The 22,724-nt window shown below is 41.9% G+C and overlaps 1 protein-coding gene across 1 annotated transcript; it reads left to right on the top strand.

The window, feature by feature from the left end:
- The first annotated feature begins 749 nt into the window (after positions 1-749).
- LOC119737822 (polycomb protein suz12-A-like) lies at positions 750-22,406 on the top strand. Its single transcript, XM_038212438.1, has 15 exons — positions 750-974; positions 5,401-5,447; positions 5,861-5,922; positions 6,659-6,730; positions 8,668-8,720; positions 10,114-10,181; positions 12,081-12,327; positions 13,235-13,446; positions 15,545-15,758; positions 17,050-17,345; positions 18,652-18,809; positions 19,475-19,570; positions 20,129-20,234; positions 21,069-21,148; positions 21,639-22,406. Exons 1-15 carry the CDS (start codon positions 875-877, stop codon positions 21,994-21,996), a joined length of 2,169 nt encoding a protein of 722 aa, XP_038068366.1. The 5' UTR covers positions 750-874; the 3' UTR covers positions 21,997-22,406.
- Positions 22,407-22,724: the final 318 nt, after the last annotated feature.

Here is a 22,724-nt window from a genome sequence, read left to right as displayed (position 1 = left end):
CCTTCTACCTCCATGGACCGATACTCTGATTTTCTATAGTCAAAATATTGACTGTTTTTTGAATAGGAATTTAGTTAAACATACAAAGTTTCACGCTATAAAAAAGTGGTTGGGTTCGACTCCAATTTCAGTTATTTGCATAACTAATTTTCCAAAGTTTATAATACTGACTGGAAAAATCTAGTCAGATTGACTGATTCTCAGTTGCACCCAGCTGACCCTAAATGCATGGCTAGTCAAATTTAACTGGTTTAGTCAAATCTGACTATTGCCTTTTCCCTAAAGTGAATTTCATCGGTTAATTTTTCCTAGGATAAATAAAGCACATATTATTAAAATCAAAAATCTGAAATGTCAAGGTTGTTAAATCCCACAAAAGTGTTTACGGCTTGCCTGGTATAAGGGAGTTTAGTGCCCCCCCCCCCCAAAGGCACATCATAATGTCCAGGAAATATCTTCTATAGTATCGAGTTCTTCTATAGTATTACGTTGAAGTATTTGTTGGTATCGAGTTAATCGTTCCAAGTGCTTACTTGTAATCTTCCCGTTCTTCCGAGTTACATTTAGTATATAAACAAAAAGATACAACAGCTCTCGCTTCTTTCATGCGGCAATTTATATTAATCCCACGGTTTCCACCACGATCCAACTGAAATCGGGGTGTTTCGAAAAAAAATCCAGACAAAGTACCCCACTTCAGAACAACTCATTGTCTCCTTTTCGAGTACTGGTAGTCGATACTCGACCGAATATACCCACAATTCCTTTTGTGTGTTCCCGCGGTAAAGTCGCAAAGGTGCACGGGCGGTGGGCTGTGAATTTTTGGGTCAAATGCCCGGAATTTAAATCGATAAGTGATAGTGGATGAACAAGAATGGCACCACACAGGCATCCCAATACCAGGTCCGTCCAGCGGAACCCGAAATTCGAGCAACTTCAAGCCGATCATGAACTGTTTCTCCAGGCTTTCGAGAGTAAGTAGTAAAGTACAAAACACATGCAGCACACACAGCGTTTGAATTGAATCGCGCGTAAGTGAATGGAAAATCATTGACATAGTCTGCACTGACGCCTCACGCGACGCTTGTCTATGTGTGGGCGGCCCTCGGGTTCCGCTTACTTGATAATAATGATAGAGTGATATTTTGAAAGGTCATCGGAGCAACTATAGAATGCAGGGCCACGCCGAAGCAAGGTTTTTTATTTTGCCTGGAGGCGTGGATGGAATAGGAGTAATAGATATGCAAACCTGCAAAAAAGTGCTAAGTACAGCGAAGGAATGCACTGCACTTGTCTTCAAAGCTTCTCATGAAGGATCGGAAGGGAGGGCGTGCTTGTAAATGTGTTGGGGGCACTGTCTGGAGCGGCGGAGGCGCGGAGTCTTGGAGTCGCAGAATCGCGGAGACGCGGGGCACTGGAGTGGCGGAGGCGCGGAGTCGCGGAGTCGCAGAGACGCGTACCGATAGAGGGCGCAATTCTCGGCGGAATCTTTTTGAGAACGAAGCATCCATATCCATTTTAAATGGGCGGGCCAATTAGGAAGGGGGGGAGGGCGACGGGGCACTGTCTGGAGTCGCGGAGGCGCGGAGTCGGGGAGTCGCAGAGTCACTTTAATTGGGCGGGCCAATTAGGAAGGGGGGAGGGCGACGGGGCACTGTCTGGAGTCGCGGAGGCGCGGAGTCGGGGAGTCGCAGAGTCACTTTAATTGGGCGGGCCAATTAGGAAGGGGGGGGGGAGGGCGACGGGGCACTGTCTGGAGTCGCGGAGGCGCGGAGTCGGGGAGTCGCAGAGTCACTTTAATTGGGCGGGCCAATTAGGAAGGGGGGGGAGGGCGACGGGGCACTGTCTGGAGTCGCGGAGGCGCGGAGTCGGGGAGTCGCAGAGTCACTTTAATTGGGCGGGCCAATTAGGAAGGGGGGGAGGGCGACGGGGCACTGTCTGGAGTCGCGGAGGCGCGGAGTCGCGGAGTCGCAGAGTCGCTTTAATTGGGCGCGCAAATTAGGAAGGGGGGGGGGAGGGCGACGGGGCACTGTCTCTCAGTGGTGGAGGCGCGGAGTCGCGGAGTCGCAGAGACGCGCACCGATAGAGGGCGCAATTCTCTGCGGCTCCACGACTCCACGATCGATTTTCAGAGGTAGGTCGACTGCGGTTCCACGCCTCCACGCAGCCGTACGGAGGCGCGGATGTAGAGTAAAGTGGCCCTGCATTCTATAGTTGTACCAGGTCATCTGTTGAAAAGTAAAGAAGGGAACCCAATCAATGAAAATTATAATGTCTAAATGTCTAGACCTGTGCACGTGGCGTTGTCTGGTTGTATACAACGCCATGCGTTTCCGTCGGGTAAATACAAGCGACAGCATTCTATCTTTTGATCCGCTACATATTGTTGATGTACCTTAACGTGGCGCGGCCCCTAACGTGGCGCACTTTGATTTTTCGCCTGTATCGCCTAGCTAGAGCAAAAGTTTTAACTGAAATTTCACAGAAAGTGAAATTTCATCAAGTTCTAAACACTCCCGTTTATAAATCGCGAGTTTATTTACCCGTTACAAGTTAAAAGAAAAAATAATTTTGGTGTGATTTTCCGATTTTATTTTCAAGTGCAAAGTGAACCCTTTGAAAATGCCCGGACGCGACCGTTTTTGCATTTCGGATGAAATTTTGTGAAACCGAAATTGTTCACAGAGGTTAAATAGCAAGCATTAAAAAGGTAAAAGTACCAGTATTTCACTGCATAAATTTGAGGTTTATCAACAAAGAGGTTTGGCAACACTACACAAGGAAATTTGGGTAAGCTTCGAAGTGCGCCACGTTAGGGAACACGACTATATAACCATGTATAATTTTGCCCATAGGTGAATCACTTACTTGTTGGGCCTCCTGTGAATTTCCTCGAGTGTTGGATCTGGCATAGCCCCATAAATGTGGCCTATTTACTGGACTGCCTCCGTAAACATAGGTCACACATCCACATGTACTAAAACGTGTCGACTTTGCCAAATTTTGATTTTCACTTTTAGGTTTACTTTTTTTACCATTTTTTGTGAAATTTCCAGATACATTTGCACACGTTTGCGTATCAAAATTTCAACATGAAATTTCACAAAAATTAGACATCTGAAAAAGGCAGCACTTTCTGATTAGCCTATATAGAGAGTGAGAATGCTTCTAAAGCAAAAAAAACCTACAAAGTAAGCCTAAATGTGAAAATCAAAATTTGGCAAAGTCGACACGTTTTTGTACATGTGGATGTGTGGCCTATGTTTACGGAGGCAGTCCAGTAAATAGGCCACATTTATGGGGCTAGATCTGGCATTGCCAAGAAATTTGATGTAAAGTACGGCACAACTTTGTCACAACGAATGTTTTCAAAATGATCAGAAAATCAAAGACAGGCATGACACTCTGGTACCCCGAGTTCCGCATGCGCAAAACGGAAGAAGTATCACCAGTGGGTACCCGACTAACCGTCTTACATGGCAGGATGACCGTAATACAATGTAAAAATCTGCTAAATCCACTTCGAAAGTCTGCCAAATCACCCAGTTTATATTGCTGTTCCATTGTGCAAGGGTTTGTTTTAAGGATCTTTCAAAAATTGAAGTTTTTTCAAACCAAATGTGCCATATTTCTTTCCAATCTTTTTCATTTTCCTTCATCTTCATAATTCTGCCGAAAAAAACTATTCTGCTGATTTTCTGTACAACTCATTTTTGTATGCAAATATTCTGTCAAATGTAGCCGACATTCGGCTAGAACGGTCACTCCATTTTAGTGACCGCGGACCACAATAGAGTGTTTTTACTGTAGACTGAAGCGTGGCTATGTTTATAGCCACGTTCACGGGTCTACTAAATGTCCAACTCCAAGTCCATATGATCATGTTGATACAATTTACAATAGACAAAGTGAAAACTAAAGTTAAACCCAAATTCAGTTGCCTTGCTTAAACGGGTCAATAACAACGCCACGTGTAGCCCCATAAATGTGGCCAATTTACTCGACTACCTCCGTAAATAAAGGCCACACTTGGGACATGTAGGCCTACCTGAAATTGTGAAAATGTAGATCCTTGTCAAATTTAGATTTTCTCAGTTGGACTATCATGACTATAGTATAGACCTATTTGTAGTTTATTTATGCTATAGAAAAGAAGCATGCTCCCCCTCTTTATAGTGGTAGAAAAGTAGTCCTGCATTTTTCAGACGTCTATTTTTCGTGTAATTTTGTGTTGGAATTTAGACACACAACCTCAAACTTGTGCAGACGAACCTGGAAATTACACGAAAAAGTTGACGTCCGAAAACTGTGCAGGACTACATTTCTTTATAATTATAAAGAGGGTGGGAAAAAATGTTGCAACCTGACACCACTTCCGCGATTGTGTACAAAGTCTATGGAGAGTTAAGAACATTTTCTAAGTATTTCCTAACAGTAACAAAGTTGGAAATGTTCTCAGTGCCAGATTCATGTCCTAACTCTTTATCATCATGTTTGCAATGTATGACCTTCATTGAGATGAAATATGAAGAAAAAAGTGGCGTCAGGTTGCAACATTTTTTTTCCAGAGGGTGAGTATGAGTATGCTTCATTTCGTTACCGTTTTCACGAATGACTAAGGGGTGAATTTCATGAAAATCGTAAGTTTTTCAAAATTTGGGTTTTTTTGGTGAAAATGAATAAACATATCAATATCTACAACCTGGTGAGGCTATACTTTCAAAAAATGAGTTGAAATCTTGATTAACCTTATTAACGAATGGGCGAATTTGCCAAAAGTGCCTTTTTGCGTTTTTACGAAGGGGCGAATTTCCGCACTCTATGGTATTAATAAATTTTCAATAAATAAATACATTCTAATACAATAGCGCATATATCACGAAAGGGCGAATTCCATGCGCGTGCAATAAAACGTTTTCACGAAGGGGCGAATTTCAAGGCGCATGCGCAGTGGGGCAGAATCTGCGCGTACTGTACAAAAAATGCATTGACTCAGACCGCAGAAGGGCGAAATCTGTGCGTAGTCACTTTAGCGTTTTCACGAAGGGGCGAATTTGCTAATTGGTCTTCACGAACAGCCACTTCTCTTAATTGATTAATTCTGCAAAAATAATCACCTATTTTTCAAAAGTTTGCTACATTTAGGAAGATTAGAATCTCTTCTTTCCTCTGATACCTAAATCTTGCATATTTTATGCATCTCTAGTTTCAAATTGTCAAATGAAAAAAGAACCAACTTTAAACGCGATTATCTCGAATGTTTGTTCAGACAGTGAAATACTACATTCGCCTCTTCGTGAAAACGGTGACGATTTGTTGAAGAATATTAAAAGGGTTACTTATAAATTCCCAACAAATATCTGGCATGATTGATACGTTTATTTTGAACAATTTTCACAGAACCAACTCAGATTTACAGATTTCTACGAACAAGAAACCAAATTGCAGTAAGTATGCGATAGAATTTGCATGAAAAATAATGAGTTTGTCTCAACTCTCATTTTACTTTTTAATGGTTCCAGTGATGTTAACTTTTGTGTTACTGCTGCTTAAAATGAGGCTTTGTTTATACTGCTAATAAACTATAAAGTTGATTGTACTTTTGTTTTTCAACTTTGTGTTGTTTTTAAGCGTTTACAATGCAAACACAATTCTATAACGGGGAGATCTTTTTAGCTGGTTTTGGATCCTTGAAAAGAAATTGAAATAAATCTTTAAACTCAAAGGCACAAGCATTATAATGCGTAAATTGGAAAATTAATGTTCGTGGGTAACTTAAGCATTTCAAATCCTGTGTGAATATTTACAATTTGTTTTACTTACTGTAGTTTTACTCACTTTACGTAACTTTTTCCCACAGCCCATATTCCTTCATCGATCATTAAGTTACATGCCTCGGAGATGCTTGAGGGCCAACACCAGGTAAACAAGCAAAGAATTTAATCCAGAATACTTCCGCTCGACGCAAACAAACGCAGCTAGCAGCTCAACATATCAATGATCTCATTAAAAAATTACATCACAAATCAAAGTAAAGGAAAACATTGCATCCTGTCGTTTTCAAACCCCTTGACAGATTTTGTTCAAGTTGAATGAACAATTTTTGGCTGCTCTAAAAGATAATGAAATTTGTGTTTTTGATAACATTGTCAAGCAGACAGCTGGTACTTTATTGCATGTTAACAAGTATTCCAAACTTGAATTTGGGTTATATTTTTGCTTCCAAAATACAGTTCTGGATACGAATAAGATTTGTTAAATTTGTTATTTAATCAACCCGAACAGACCTCAACCCATCAAACCCCAACGGCATGTTTTGTTGGAATCTGTCAGGATGGGTAGGTTTATCGTACCCCTGAACTGACAGTCTTTTAGATTGGGTTGGCATACCTCCAGAATCAAAGTCAGAAATATGTGTTTGCAGTTTCCCATATGGTGTTGGAATTTGTCAGGATGGGTATGGATCCTAGTAAATCATGCAGGGAGTTAGGGTTAAAGGAAAAAATCAATCTCCGACTCTTCGTACAATCACAGTTTTAGGGTCAGTCCGGTTACTGGAAGCAACTCTTTTTTTTACGTGAGGGACGCAATGCCAGGGCATCTTAGATGTTGTGTTTTGTTTGTGAAAATCTTAAATCTTGTGTTCTTTTTGGGTAAGGAAATCCTTCAAACCTGACAGCCTGCTTGATAAAGAAGAAACTAAGCTGAAGCGGGCCACATCAGCCGACAGGTAAGATAAGGCCAACAAAAAAAAATAGTCGGTCTCTGGTCAGACCGAAGTTCCGGAATTGATGCGGCGGTTTTTTTTTTTTTTTTTTTTTTTTTGTGGCTTTTTTTTTTTTCAAGCTTGTATTGTACAGACAAGGCGGTTTTTTTTTTGCTTTTTTGTGTCCTCATTATACATTGGTGTCCTCCATCATTTGCCTTGGTGCCCTTTATCATTTGCCTTGGTGCAATTTCCCCATTCCTTGGTGCTCCTTGGTACAAAATTTTTGAGGAGGCGCGGCAATAGAGGGCGCTGTTGTAGCTTCCGTGCTAATTTGAAGGGAAAAAAAGGTTGACGCGCATGATTAAAATCAACGCGCGCGCTGACCAGAGACCGAGTATTTTTTTTGGGGGGGGGGGGTCTTAATGCTCCGCATTTATTAGTTTCAGTAGTTGTTGATGTGCATTACTGCTGGGTGAGTAACTCGATAACTCGAATACTTGCGAGTAGTTTATGCTACTCGTTCGACTCTCGGTCTTTCATCTCCTCGAGTAATCGTCCTGGCGCGAGTAGAAGTAGGTACTCGCTAGTAGCAATTTAGGGTTTAGGGTTCACGGCTTGACCCTAACAGAACTCAACCCATCAAACCCCATAGGCATGTTTTGTTGGAATCTGTCAGGATGGGTACAGTACCCTTAAACTGACAGTCCTTTACATCGGGATGGGCACACCTCCAGAATCAAAGTCAGAAATAGGTGTGCGCAGTTTCCCATATGGTGTTGGAATTTGCCAGGATGGGTACGGTTCCTAGTAAATCATGCTGGGGAGTTGGGGTTAATACGTCCCCTGCAAACAGGGAATCACTCCCTCCACCTCTCTCTCCCTAATATTTCATCCGTCCAAAAAAAAAAAAAAATGCAATTAAATTACTCAAAAGCTCACACACTATTAAAGATATATCTCAGTATAGAGGGTCTTGCTCGCTATATGTTGGTAGTAGCTTCCCGTCATATTAACTTAATTAAATTTGTCATTTTTCTGCTTTCATGGAAAATTGGTTCACTACTAGCGAGTATTCTACCACTCGGAGTAATTTCTTTGCAAATACTCAAGTAGAAAAATCCCCTACTTGCCCAGGCTTTTTTGAATTACATAAGGGAATAAATGTGTGCTCCGGAGGTTTTTATCACTCTGTTTAAGACCACTTAGAGTCTGGGTGCTGATAATTACCCGAGCCGGAGGCAAGGGTAATTATCAGCACCCAGACTCTAAGTGGTCTTAAACAGAGTGATAAATACCGACGGAGCACATATTTATTCCCATTCATATATATACCTTTTCGGTAAAAAAAAATTGTATAATTCGTTCAAAACATCCCGATTTTGTTCAACAAATTCACTTTATGCTTTTTGAAACATCCCTCTTGCAAAATAATGGAGTGTTCAGCTGGCGAGTAAGATGTAAACAACCCTTTTATGGAGATTGACGCGCGCGTATCATGTTCTGCGCGATGTCGCGCAGAACGCACCTGGCGCGTTGCGTTTTGAATTTAGAACTATAAAATTCTGACTACCTGGTAGTGTTGCGCATGCCTACGTGAGGATTGTGAACATTCAACCAATGAAACGATAAGAGGCTCTGGATTTTTAGGAGTCCACATTTTATTGTGACACTGGAAAAGTGTTTAAGACCAGCTAGCCATGTCTTTATCATCCGTTTAAGACCGGCCACGTGACGAGCTCTCGACCAATAGGAATGCGTAAACTGTCTTAGGTATTTATGAATACTGTGTAAAAACAAATCTCAGAAACAAACTAAAAACACTGCTGCCCAAATATTTTCTGGAAAGTGAAGTGATTAAAAAACTTGTACCCTTTTCTACTCTCACAAAAACACTGTTTTGCTATATGAATTTGTAATATTCATGTAGTGTTTTTATTTCATTTTTTTTTACTTTTCAGAACACATGGAGAGTTTATGAATGTATTTTTCAATGAATTCCATCAAAGTACAGGTATGTATTGTTAGAAAATGGCAGACTTGTATTCGAGTCACGAAACATCGAGTCCAAGTCCGAGTCCGAGTCACATTTCTCGAATCCGAGTCCCGAGTCCTCCAGGCCGAGTCCGAGTCACGAGTCACAAAGGTCGAGTCCAAGTCCAAGTCACGGGTCACCTCTAACACTGTATTGGAAAAACGTACATTTTAGTTACATGCAACTTGCATGTAACGTTACCGAAACGGGCAGATCAGCAGACTATTCATATCGCGTTATCGCGATGCGACAGCAATACACGTATGAACAACAGGACGTGTGACAAGAAAAGTCTGGTACCTTACCCTATCAATCTTGCACCAATGCAGTGTTACGTGCGGACGGCGGGGTACAAGTTTCGGTACATTGATTTCTTTAATCAATATATCGGTAACCGGCCACGCACGCACCGCATCGAGCGCCCTGTACATGTATTGCACAGTAAAGAAAACGATCGATTTACGTATGTGCGCGTGTGCAGTGCGGTAATTTCCGTCGAGTCACAAGTCAGTCCGAGTCCGTAGGTCTGAGTCCGAGTCGTAAGTCAAAGTGACTCGAGTCCGAGTCCCGAGTCATTAAAAATGTGACTCGAGTCGGACTCGAGTCCGAGTCCGAGTCACGAGTCATACAAGTCTGGAAAATGGTGTTAATGTGTTGAAGAATAAAGACTAAAAGCAATAACCTGACAAAATGAGACGGAACTGGGCACAGGCCGTAGTGGAGAAAAATGAAAAAAAACAACCGAACAGGGGCGATATTTTTTCGATTTTCAGATTTATTGATATTTGTAGTCTTTGAAATGTCCACTACACACGTTTTAAAAGAAATGGTATAAAAATCTAGGAATACAAGTCTTTTATAGAAGAAATGATTGGAATCTGTTATATTCACGAATAGAAAATTTAAAACTGTAAAGGCCTTTTTCTCATTATTTTGCTTTTTGATGTGTCGATAAATGCGAACTTTATACAACCATAACTTGTCTACGGAATGTCCGATTGAACTGCAACAAACAGTATTGTAAGGAGTATTTTTTATTCTCTTTCCTAATGCCCGCGAACCCTCATTACGACCTCAGCCTAGTTCTGTCACATTTTGCCAAAAACGCCTCACAAATAGTTTGTTCTAGAAAACTGTTCCATCTATGGCACAAATGAATGTTGATCTTTACTTACCAATTCTACTTTTCTTTGCCCAGCTTTGACCGCCAGCGTAAAACGCTTTGACTGTTGTTCTTTGATGCATGAACTAACAGGTTGATTTTTCTGTTTCAGTGATATTCAGTACGTTTGTCCACAGGGAACACTGCTGTGTGAAACTGATTTGCTCTTAACAAAACAACCGTACTAAATCCTTTACCATTTTCCTGCAGAATTGACCAGTGAAAGTACTGTAACTGTTGAGGCTGTCGTACTTAAAGTTTGTCACAAACGAAGAAAGGTGAGTCACGATTTGCTTTTCCTTAACCCTAAAAACTCAACCCATCAAACCCCAACGGCATGTTTTGTTGGAATCTGTCAGTATGGGTACAGTACCCATAAACTGACAGTCGTGTACATTGGGTTGGCACGCCTCCAGAATCAAAGTCAGAAGTATGTGTGTGCCGTTTCCCAGATGGTGTTGGAATTTGCCAGGATGGTAATGGTTCCTAGCAAATCATGCAAGGGAGTTTAGGGTTAATGCACATTACCCATTGCTGAGAGCCTTTTCACACACTGTCGTCATGCCTACCCTTGTTGAAATCAACACTGGTCCACTGTCAGGGGAATCGGGGCCATCAAATAAGGATAGGCAAGGCAAACGGCCGCGTCTGAAAGTTGTGGCTGCGGCAGGAAATAACATGTGCACCTATACTTGGTACTTGGTTTGTTCTTCTCCTACATATTCCGCAGGGGAGTTAAACAGGATGCCAGAAACACCAGAGCAAGCCCCTTCTCTTATTATTATTATTGTTGGTTTATTGAAATTGAACTTGTAGCCAATGGCTAAATTGCATCAATTTTTACAATAAAAAACAACATATAAACATTAAAAGACAGGGTAAAATTCCATAATAAAATTGAAATACTTCCTCATAAAAATAAACATGTTATACACATACACAAGACACCACAAGTTACTTACAATAAAATATATTAAGAAAAATACAGAGCAAACAACGCTACACAATATCAAAACTCGACACAGAAATATATATCTAAAAGAAACACCCCCCCCCCCCTTAGAAAAGTGAATGGTTGCTAAAATACAAGTTAAGGCCAAAAAAAAAAGTCTCCGGTTTCTGGTATGCGCGCGCGTCGCCGTAGCCATGCGCGTCGGCAAACTGAAAAAGTGGTTTTTTTTTCAATACAAGATGATGTCTCAAAACCGCCAAACTCACTGGTTTGACTGGAATCCTGCTGCTGCACAATTTTAACATGTTTTTAGATGGGGTTATGATCAAGAATAAGCTTTATGTGGCCTCTCTGGACTCCCATATATTTGCACTAAGTTTAGTCGGGCACCATTTGCAGTCATTAGCCGACATTTGAAGCAAAAAAAAAAAAACCCAGGTAAGAAAAAAAAAAAAGCCGCGTCGCCGCACCACTTTTGGGGCAAGCTCCATACCAGAAACCGGAGACTTTTTTTTTTGGCCTAATAAAAACAATACCCGAAATTGCACTTTGGAATACATGTATGACTAATTAGTGTAGGTGGTTCCTGCTTTGAAAACAAGACAACACATAACAACAAATGTATCAATTACCAGAACCAGCCCCCCAAAATATGTATGCACACACCAATACGTTGAAAACACAGCCCCCCCCCCCCCCTTACCGATAAGTGTCACTGGGTTCTTTTACGTGCATTGCATTACACAACACATGGGACCAACGGCTTTATGTCCCATCCAAAGGACGAAGCAATAATGGTTAAGTGCCTTGCTTAAGTGCCTTGAACTCAACCCTGCCCCAGATCAGGGTTAAGATTTTCAACCCGGATTGAAATTCTTGCCAGGGTTCAAAACAGTAGAAACTGAGCATGATAAGCTTGATTTGCATGAAACAAGCGTGAAACGATGCGGGGTTGAACGCGGGGTTGAAAAATTAAAAAAAACTCAACCCGGGGCGGCACTGGGTTCACCCAGGGTTGAGGGGCTCTAGTGTGAAAATGGCATTTTGTTAACGTCTTTTGAGTCTTTTAAAGTTGGTTTTATCATTTTATATTTGCACTTTTAAAATTTCTGTTCTTAAATATTTGCTTTTCTTTTGTTTTGTTTTTCACCAAATCCCCAATATTAACAAAACAAAATTATGCAACTTAAACAAAAATCTCTTATTTTTATTATTCAAATTTAAGGATGTAGCATCACCAGTCAAGCAGATCTCGCTCGGCAAGCAAAAGGTGCCCGTCAACAGCGTTTCCACGGCGACGAGCCCCGACCAATCACCATGCCTCTCTGTCCCCAGCAGTACTTTCAGCTCGTCCAACGGTCAAACCGTCAAGTCCTTCATATTGCTGCTCAAGGTCCAAGGTGAAAGGTCGCTCGGCCGGGAATGGTCCAGCGGCGATAATCTATGCAACGGAGATGTCAGTGAAGATCAAGGTAGTATTTTTTTATTTTGGTTTTTTTTTTTTAGGGATTTTTTTTCCTGTCCGGGCACCAGTGTTAAATGGATACCAGTCACTTACATCAATTCCATAGCATAGCTGCCAACTGTTATAATGAATAAGTAACTATTTAAAAAAAAAATAGTTCTGCTTCCGATTACATGGCATTTGAAAATAGGGTAGGTAGGTGGGGGATTTTTTCTTTTTTTGCCAATTTTTTTTTGCTTCATATGGAGGCGGCTGCGTGTAGTCAAGGGTAATAGGTAGAAATTGATGGTTTTGAGTGTTTTTTTTTCTTTTCTTTTTTTCTTTTTTTCCAATAAAAAAATTAGGGTAGGGGCTTTCAGAATAGGGTAGGTAGGGAAACCGGAAGCAGAAGTATATATTTTTTTGGCTTTGTTGGAATCTTAATATGTTTGCGTTTACACCTTCTGTTAGGCCATCAGCCTGGTCAGTATCAAATCAGGGCATAAATGATTATAGTGCGCATGCGCAAGGCATACCGCCCCTAGAGTGGTAACAAGCATTTTGATGGACATTTTGAAACAAAGTGTGATAACACCCAAAAAGCTGCCACCGCTGCAATGCTATCACATATTTTCCGACTCTGGAGGTGTATACCTTGCCAAAAATCGCTGTGACGATTATTCTCCTCATTTGATGCCGGTGGCCAAAATTTAGGACCGAGGCTGATGGCCTATGTATGTTTCTTAAGAATCACCCTGAATCCGCCATGATCCCACATTCTACAGAAACCCGACATATTAGTTTTTTTCTTCAGATGTCAGTGTTGTTCATAGACGGCTTGTCAGAAGTAAGATATTTTCAAATAATTTGCTGATAATCATTACTCAAACTGTATTTTATTTGCTGATTATAATTACTAAAACTGTATTTCTCAGATGAGCAGCCCACCAAACGGCGTCGACTCATGCGCCGAGATCACTCGCCTGGACACAGCGACACGTTCACCTACACCTCGGAACTCCTGGTGCTAGACCGAGACAACTGCCTGCTCACCAACGGAGACTACGAGGTCGCTATGCAGGAGGTCAGGCCAAAGATCACCGCCAACGGCAAGCATGCATCATGGGAAACGCTGATGGATGGGAAAGTATGATAAAACTTTTTTTTTTTTTAGGAATCTTTCTGAATTAGTGAAAACATTTTTGATATCGACCAGTACCGAACTCTGTTGTCCAAGTATCAAAATACCGACCTTCACGGTATGGAATTTTCCACTTAAATTTGGCCAGATGTGTGCAAAATCCTGTTAAAGGGAATGTACAACATTTGCTTTTGCTGCAATTTTCAGAAATAAATGGATTTGGAGGATTAGTATGTTACAGAAAAAAATTGTTAAACTGACTTGTTTCACGTTTTGGGCTTGTAGATGCTGGAAAACCAAGAAAACCTATCATGTTCTTGTCGTCTGGTTTCCCGACCCCATTTAAGATGAAATGGAGCAATTAATACACTTCGGGGAATTGTAAGGTCTGAGAATCAGTCCAGCAGGCTTATACCCCTTCACAGGTGTGCAATCAATTGCAAAGAAAAGGCAGAATAACTAAATATGAACAATTAGGAGCACTGTTTGAAAAAAAAATCAAGTTTTCTCCAACGCAGCCGACCAGCGTTGGAAAATACAGTTTTTCTTGAAAATGTCAGCACACCAGGAGCCACGATTTTACAGGATGCTTTAGACTGTCAGTCCCTAACAATCCAGTAAGGTATTTCGTGATAATTTGATCATTTTGTTTTTTGATGTTTGCAAATGTTGTATTTTCCCATTAAAAAGGTGACAGAAACAACTTCAATACAATGCACTACAATGTACATGTATTGTGGAAAATTGTTAAAAGGTAAAAATTGTGCTGCAAGCAATGCCTTTTCAGTTCTGTCCGTGCTGCCTGCTTGCAGTTTCCCTAACACAGTGAGTCTTATTGTAATTTGATAACATGCAGTAAAAATTGCGACAAGTCAAATTTGGCTAACTCGAAACTCCTTTTACCTCGAATTAATACTCCATTCCCGTCAAGAGAATACAACATTATGTACATGAACACCTCCGTAACTCGAAGTACCTGCACCGGGACCTCTGTTTATCTCAAACTTTTGTTCGAACAGTCCATAAGAAACCGCTGCCTAACAGTCACAAAGAAACGCAAAAAGATCGCAGAACTTTTCCACGAGTCATGGCTGCCCAACGATTTTCGTCTTTTCACGTTGGGATGCAGCATACATGATGCCATTGTATTATCGGACTCCAACCTGTAACGGCAACAAATCCGGGCTTTCGAGTTAGCCTGATCGCTGCCGCTGGCCTAATTGTAAGCCGCATGCCGGCAGTCCAATTGCCGGCCCTTTGTGGTGGCCATGTGACAGCATTGGAAACCTTTGTAGATGCGCGTGTCTGGTTTATTTTTATGTTTATCTATACAGCAGACTCTTTTTATGCAAGAGCAATATGAAATCTGAGTAAAATGATGATTTTTAACTTACATCAAAGGTCAGACCGAAGTTCCGGAATTGATGCGGCGACGCGGTTTTTTTTTGGTTTTTTTGGTGGCTTTTTTTTTTTTCAAGGTGGGTACTATTTTGTGTCCAGCATTTTGTGTCCAGTCCTTTTTTGTGTCCTCATTATACATTGGTGTCCTCCATAATTTGCCTTGGTGCCCTTTATCATTTGCCTTGGTGCAATTTCCCCATTCCTTGGTGCTCCTTGGTACAAAAATTTGCTGTTGTAGCTTCCGTGTTAATTTGAAAAAAAAGAAAAAAGGTTGACGCGCATGATTAAAATCGACGCGCGCGCTGACCAGAGACCGAGTATTTTTGGGGGGGGCCTTACAATGAAAGTGTACAAAATAGCGTGTCTGGGCATAGCGATTTACAGTGGAATAATATATGTAGAGTAGATGCCATGACTGTAGAGATATCGGGAACCTTGGCTTAATTCAAACTCCGGATACCTCAAATGTTTTATCCGTTCCCTTGAGATTTGACTTAACAACAGTTTACTAAACATGTGCATATATGTAAAAATAAAAAAACAAATTCTCATCGCGACTTCTTTGTGTGTTATTGATAAAACAATAAAACAGGCTAATTAAAGAGAGCATCGATAAAGGTACCCGAAGGTAAACAAACTAAGTATAAAAGACCCACAGACAAACATAAAAAACCCACAATATAAATTATCTTCCTACCTACAGCCTGTGGCCCCCTTTGAGTCTTTCCAAGACCAGCCCACTTTGAAGTTCCATCTCAAGTGGAGCGAGACGGCCCTGCGGTCGTCCAGTCACCTCCCGTCATCATCCAGTAACCATCGAGCTGCATCGCTACCAAGCCTAGGGAGCTTGAGTAGTCATTCCAACGGTCTTCCCACCCAGCCTGCAGGCAGCAGTAACGGCGTTGCACTCAGAGAAGGTGAGAGGAGTTTTCTACAAGTCATGGTTTGTCAACTTCTAATGAAGTGACCTTCATCCCTCCTAGTGGAGAGTCAATACTCAGAGCAATATGTAAAACCCTTTAAAACCCTGCAGGTCAGTTTCAAGTTAAGGGATAAGACAAAGTAACGCGCACAGAGATCCACTGCACAAAACAAAAGCTCGAACGGAAATATCTCAGAAGCCGCGGTCCAACGAATACTTGTTCATGCATGAGTCACGTGATTGTGCCCTGTAATTTCTGGAAGGAGTAGTATTTTGAGTTTTAAAAAAATCAGGTTTTTGACCCCAGTGACCCCATGATGACCTTTGACCCCAGTTTGGTCATGTGACCTATTGGGGCTGGGCTGCTGATACTTTTGACAAAGTTTGGTTGATATCGGTCAAAATATGTAGACTATTGTTTTCTTGGAATATACAGCATTCACTGAGCTCAAACTGCATCGGTTGTGATGAGAATCCTTTGTGTGTACTATGCCATAAACACTTCAACCAATGCACACACAAACACAAAGTGTGTCGTTTGCTTGCTTACTGGAATTTGTGTGCGTGTTCTACTTAACCCCCTAGGACAGACACACAAAGGGAGAAGAAAGGATCTTTTCAGTCCTCGGGTGTTGGGTCTTTTGTTCAAAACGGTCCTCTGTAGTAGGTTCGTGCGCTTAGTCTATGGATGAGTGTTATATTAAAGGGACAAAGGGAAACACAAAACATTGTCCTCGGGAGTATAGTAATTCAAGAGTGTGTGACTATGAGTAAGTTTGGTGGGGACTATTGTTAACCATAGTTTGAATAACTTCACAGGAACACAGGATGCTTGGACTACCCTAGTGAACTATTCGGACATGGAGCCTGGTTCCTTTGCCAGTTATCAATAGCTGCGCGTATCGTAATGCACATCAGGGAGCCAGGATCTAGAACTTTTTGTGATGACGTTTTGGTAACCCTTTGATACGTGGCGTTCGCACATTTCTATTAGTGCACAGGCGTAAAGTTATGTCATGAAACAGCCACTAGTCAACTAATGGTCCTCCCTTGAACTTGCTCTAGGCTGCACGGTGCCACCAACCATTCCTGCGCACAACCAAATTAAGCCGCATTCTAATCATGTTATATTAAGAGGTAACGGACTCGTTTTTCACAAGTCGACATCTTGAGCAAAAATTTTCCTTTGAAGATCATTCTTAAATTTGTATGTTTATTTTGACCTTCCCATTTCCCGTTTCTTTTAGTCAAACCACTCATTCCATCATTGTTTCTCACCCCTTCAGATGCTGGCAGTGAATCAGGCTCAGCCAATGATGACACCACTACCGCAACCGCCACTCACAGGTCCCCGGTCCGAATCAATGCCTCCAAGCGGGATCCCACCTCTGCCACCAACAGCGGCGACTTCAACACCCCTCAACATGTCTTCTACCAGTTCCTGTACAACAACAACACGCGGCAGCAGACGGAGGCCAGGGACAACATGATGTGCCCCTGGTGCTCGGTCAACTGCTGGCAGCTGTACAGCCTGCTCAAGCACCTCACCATGTGCCACAGTCGATTCAACTTCACCTACGTGGTGAGTTCTGGTTTAGGGCACATTTGGGAACATTTGTTTAGGCCCATGGAGTCTTGATTAAGAGTGAAGAGAAAAAAGAGGATACTCATTCAAGACTACAGTGGTCGCCAGGGTTTCATCCAGGATTTCCAAAAATGCCTGTCATGCTGTGGTGCACTTTCAAAAGTACCCGTCGTTCATGGCATCGAGCGTTGTTGGACAGAAATGCACGAACTACACGTTACTAACAAGGCTTTGTCAATGACGTCATTTTTTACCAAAGCAGGACTGTCGGCGCTTCATTCTCGTGCGATCCGATGATGGATGTACGAACATGTCCTGGGCGCATTCTGTGTAATATTATTTGCGCGATCCACCGATAGCTAGCTGCGCAAAAGATAGATAGATCGCTCACCATGCAACACATTCACTTTTGCAACAAAAAAAAAGACATGTTTTACTGCGCGATCGGGCTATCGCGCAAGCAAATCGACAGAGGGCGCCCATTATACACTGGTGTCCGTGGTGCCGAGCACAAATGCGTAAAACGGTTACGGGCACCATCCCAGGCAAATTGGAGACATCGTGAACGTGTGCATGCAGTGCAAACGTCCGTCATGTGCGTGTGTTTATTGTATGGCGCTATAAATGCTACACAAAGCAAGTGGCTGACTGGTGGCCAATTGTTCGCGTAGATTAAGAGGTATTTTGGGTATTTTTGTGTTTTTTTTTCTAAACAAAAATACAGCTTATTCGCTTTGTCTTTATATATTTTTTCCAAACAAAACCCACCCGTCATTTTAAATGTCCATTTTGCCAAAATTCTACCCGTCATGTTCTATTGTCCATTTTGCAAAGTGCCCGTCCAAAATCACAAACTGCCCGTACAAAAGACGGGTGGACGGGTCGCTAGATGAGAAACTGGTGGTCGCCCTTTCAAGAAATTAGACTAGTACTTCATTTTTAGGAATGAGTAGAATTGGAACTAACATAATTTACTTTGTTGGCTGTTAAATTGTGAAGTGAATGTTTTGACATAATGCACAGGGTGTCCAAACCATTTCAGGACTGAGTGAAATTTTAGAAGATTGACCTACCCTCAAACAAGCTCGTAAAGAACAATGAGGCTTGATAAAATTAATTTCAAAGAATTTTAAAAATTGAGTGGAATTTTTTTACATACATGCAGCAAACCAGTAATCATCAGACGCATGTTTGTTTGAATATTCTTTTCATTTTTCTTGTCACTCATTTCTTTCCAAAGTTCCCGCTAATGAATCGCTGAGGGGAAGGAAGTAGACTAAATGTTTCCTTTTGTTTCTTACAGCCTTGTCCAAACGGAGCTAGAGTAGACGTGACGATCAACGAGCACTATGACGGTTCGTATGCCGGTAATCCACAGAACCTGACATCTCACACTGGCTATGCATTCCATAGGAACGGTCCCTGCAGGCGTAGTCCTGTCACTCAGATCCTTGTCGTCAAGTAAGTTAAAGAGGTTGTGGAATGCTCGAAGACATTTCCGTCATTTTTCGGGTATATGTAGCCTAAGGTATGATGAAATAAAAACAAATATTGTTTCTGTCATAAAATGAGTACAAAAGGTACTTTTGAGAGCTGTTTTTCAAGTCCTGTCATGCCTGTTTCGACCCGAACGAGCAATTTGTGTAAAGGTCGTCGTTGCGGGCAGCAAACAAAACACAGTAAATCGTGACGTAATAAACAGGACTCTCGATGCAGAGTAGCATAAACGAGTCCTGTTTATTACGTCACGATTTACTGTGTTTTGTTTGCTGCCCGCAACGACGACTTTTACACAAATTGCACGTTCGGGTCGAAACAGGACCTGAAAAATAGCTCTCAAAAGTAACCTTTGTACTCATTTCATGACAGAAACAATAGTTGTTTTTATTTCATCACACCTTAGGCTACATATACCCAAAAAATGATGGAAATGTCTTCGAGCATTCCACAACCTCTTTAAGAATTGTTCAAGAAAATTATATGTCTTATTTTTTTTTGTCATTCATCTGACCCAAATGTGCAATCATTTCGTCAGTGTTTTCATATACAGTGACAAAATCTCGTTGACGGTAAATCTTAATATTGTTGTTTCAATTTGTTTCTTTTTTCACATTTTTCCACGGCAGACATACCAAGCGGCCTCTGGGAACGCTGTCTGAATTCCAGGAAGGAGAGAACAAAGACTACCTCATCACTAGACCACAAATCTCAGGACACAATAGGTACCAAAAAAAACCGTCTTATTTCTGACAGTTTTTTTTTTCAGAACTTTATGAATGAAAAGAAATCGGAGTAGAGTGCTGTGGGTTTGTTGTGAGCATTTGGGTTATTCTGAACAGTACGGGGTTCGAGTTCAACCCGTGGGGATGGGTCGTTGTGTCCTTGGGCAAGACACTTTGCACTCATTGCTTCTCCCCACCAAGCAGTAAATTGGTACCTTTGAGGGGAATAGAACTCATCTTTGTAGCTTTTTTTTTGGGGGGTGCCTCTTGGACCTGTATTGTGCCTCTCTCGTAAGTCAGAATAGGTCTCGTTCAAATGACGTCATTTCCTACAGACCATCCACGTGCATCGGCATTTTGAGCGTCAACTTGCATAACGCGCATCGGCTGCGTCGTATTTCGAACACATTTCGAGCAACAAGCGCGCGTATTTCAAACTTTTTCAACACTGCGCAAAGCGTGCTAGATTGCGTAAAATACGCAGTTGCACTTCTCCTGCAGAAATGGCCATCATTGAACGAGCCCTATTTCTATTGTATCTCTTCTCCCATTGGACAGAATGTACTTCCACACCCATTCGCTGCAACCAGTTAGACCTCAGGAGATGGACTTGGACAGCGAGGATGAGATTGACCCGCTGTGGCTGCAGCAGAGAACAAGCATGGTCAGTCACTGCGTCTTTCAATCGTGATATCTTTTCTTGTTTTGTGAGGTGATTTCAGTGTTGTAGTCGAGTGCATCACAAATCCTCATAGCCAGTTTCATCTCTAACATGAGCATGGTATGCTCATTGCTGTGCGAGACCAAACAGGGTCTTCATCTGTAGTAAGCAAGTCCCAGAATGCCAGAGGAATATTGTATTAGAAGTTAAAGGTAGCGTCCATCATTTGTAATTTGTGCATTATGTTTGTTTGAAGCAACAAAAGTGCTCAAAGAAGGGTGCTGAACAACTAACCTGGTGAAGTCTCAGCTCAGTGAATGCTGTATATTCTGAGAAAACAATATTCTAGGATCTCGATTTCAAATCAAAAGTTGCTGAGTCATGTTTTGAATTGGGCCTGAATTCAGCGTCCGAGACACGTTCTCACTGATTACAGCTACGCGATGTGGCGCACTGAACCAACAAATTATAGCAACCGCGCACGCGTGTGCGTCATGTCAATGCTTGTCCGCGCTTCGCAGAATAAAAAAACGAACTACTAACTGAAACTTAAGACGATGCGTCTTTAGACGCATCGTTGGAAAGGCCTTCTTTCATTGATTTCTTCAAAATTACAGCTTGCCGGAAAAGAATAATTTCATATCAAGTATGCTTTTCAACAATTACGTCAGTTACTTTTTAGATAGCTGCAAATGATGGACTGTACCTGTAATGTAAAAATCACTGAAAACTTAAAAATTGAAAACTACCATAACTTCAGTTGTAATTCACATTGATAACTTTCTACGCTCTTGCTGACTTTTAATATGTCTTTTGGATGATACTTCTCATCGACAGATGATTGATGAATTTACTGACGTGAATGAAGGGGAGAAAGAACTGATGAAGCTATGGAACCTACACTGTATGGAACACAAGTAAGTTGCCAAGATGTCAGCGTGTAGTCCATGAAGCATTTGCATACTTCACTGACATGTTTTCAGTATTGAAGCTTTGGGTAACAACAACAATAGTCTTAGTCTAGGGGCTGGGCGTTGTTATGGTTTGATACGCGATAACCCGCCACCGCGATAACCCGCCGCCGCGAGAGGGCGTTATCACGACCAACCAAAATCGCCCACGAACCCGTCAGGAACAACTTCTAAAGAATTTCATAAAATTTCCCCCCGAAAAATGGGGGAAACTACATGCAGTGCGCATGCGCTACGTCTGCAGGTAATTAAGGTCCATTTTGTTTGTCGTAGATTTTTTTGCGTTCTGCGTCCATTTGTATATCATGTAATTGGACAATATTTCACAAGCTGCGTTGACTCGATTCTACCGAGATACGTTAGGCAGTTTATTGTGCACTCAAGAAGTGAAGCTGTTAGTCTAAAATAAGTTTCTACATGTATGTTTTCCTCGTAGTTTCATCGCAGATAGCCATATCCCGCTTGCCTGCCAGCTTTTCATCGAGAAGCGCGGCCGGGAGCTGCTCGGGAGCAACCTGTACCGGAACTTCCTCCTTCACGTCATCAACATGTACGACTTCAGCCTCATCTCGCAGTCCGTCATCGTCCGCACCATGCTGCAGCTGGACCGTCTCAAGGAGACCATCGCCAAGGAGCAGAGGGAGGCAGTGGCCATGGCAGCCACAGCGACCATGACGACCACGGTCGTCAAGGAGGAAGCTAAAGATGATGCGGGGCCGGTAACCAAACGAGAGGAGGAGGAGGATTCTAATGAGAGATTGGAGGACACCATGGAGGATGTGAGCCAGAGCTGAAGAGAGGAGAAGTGATGGAGACAATTGCTAAGGAAGATGCGGTGGATGCCTTGTAACTAAGGAGGTTGCTTGGAGACAGTTGAGAACTCACAGGGAACAAGAGATGCAGCTATATCCAAGGAAAAGTTTTTTCTTCTATTATTGAGAGTACCGGTTGGATGTCAGAGGTAGCCATGGCAACCAAGTAAGAAGCGGATGTTGAGGTACTTGAGGATGTTTTTGGGAATCCTGTCTGACATGGTAATCCCATCTGCTCAGAAAGAGGATGTTACTGAAGAATGCCAAGGGACTGAAATGCACATTGTCAATGGATAGGAAGCTCAGTTGCGTGAAGAAACAGCCTGGTCGTTTTTATACTCTTGTTAATCCAACCAAAAGAGACCTCAGGAAACACGTGTTTTTATATATCCATTTGTCAGTGGCGACAGTAGTGGGCAAAATACACTTAAGATACAGTCCATCATTTGTAATTTGTGCATTTTGTTCGTTTGAAGCAACAAACGTGCTCAGAATCTAAAGAAGCTGAGCTGAACAACTAACCTGATGAAGTTTCAGCTCAGCTTCAGCTGTATATTCCGAGAAAACTAACATTCTAGGATCTCGTTTTCCAATCAAAAGTTGCTGAATCATGTTTTGAATTGGGCCTGAATTCAGCGTCCGAGACACATTCTCACCGAGTCGATTGCAGCAATGCGATGTCGCGCACTGAACCGACGAATTATAGCAAC

The sequence above is a fragment of the Patiria miniata genome, unplaced genomic scaffold (genome assembly GCF_015706575.1).
Source record: "Patiria miniata isolate m_02_andy unplaced genomic scaffold, ASM1570657v1 HiC_scaffold_3, whole genome shotgun sequence".
NCBI lineage: Eukaryota > Metazoa > Echinodermata > Asteroidea > Valvatida > Asterinidae > Patiria > Patiria miniata.
The sequence above is the reverse complement of the archived record's forward strand: the minus strand, read 5'-3'. Positions and strand labels throughout refer to the sequence as shown.

Coding starts and splice junctions, on each gene's coding strand:
- LOC119737822 (XM_038212438.1), top strand. CDS start 875: ATGGCACCACACAGGCATCCCAATACCAGGTCCGTCCAGCGGAACCCG. Junction 975..5,400: donor GTTTCTCCAGGCTTTCGAGA/GTAAGTAGTAAA, acceptor CAATTTTCACAG/AACCAACTCAGATTTACAGA. Junction 6,731..8,667: donor CGGGCCACATCAGCCGACAG/GTAAGATAAGGC, acceptor TTTACTTTTCAG/AACACATGGAGAGTTTATGA.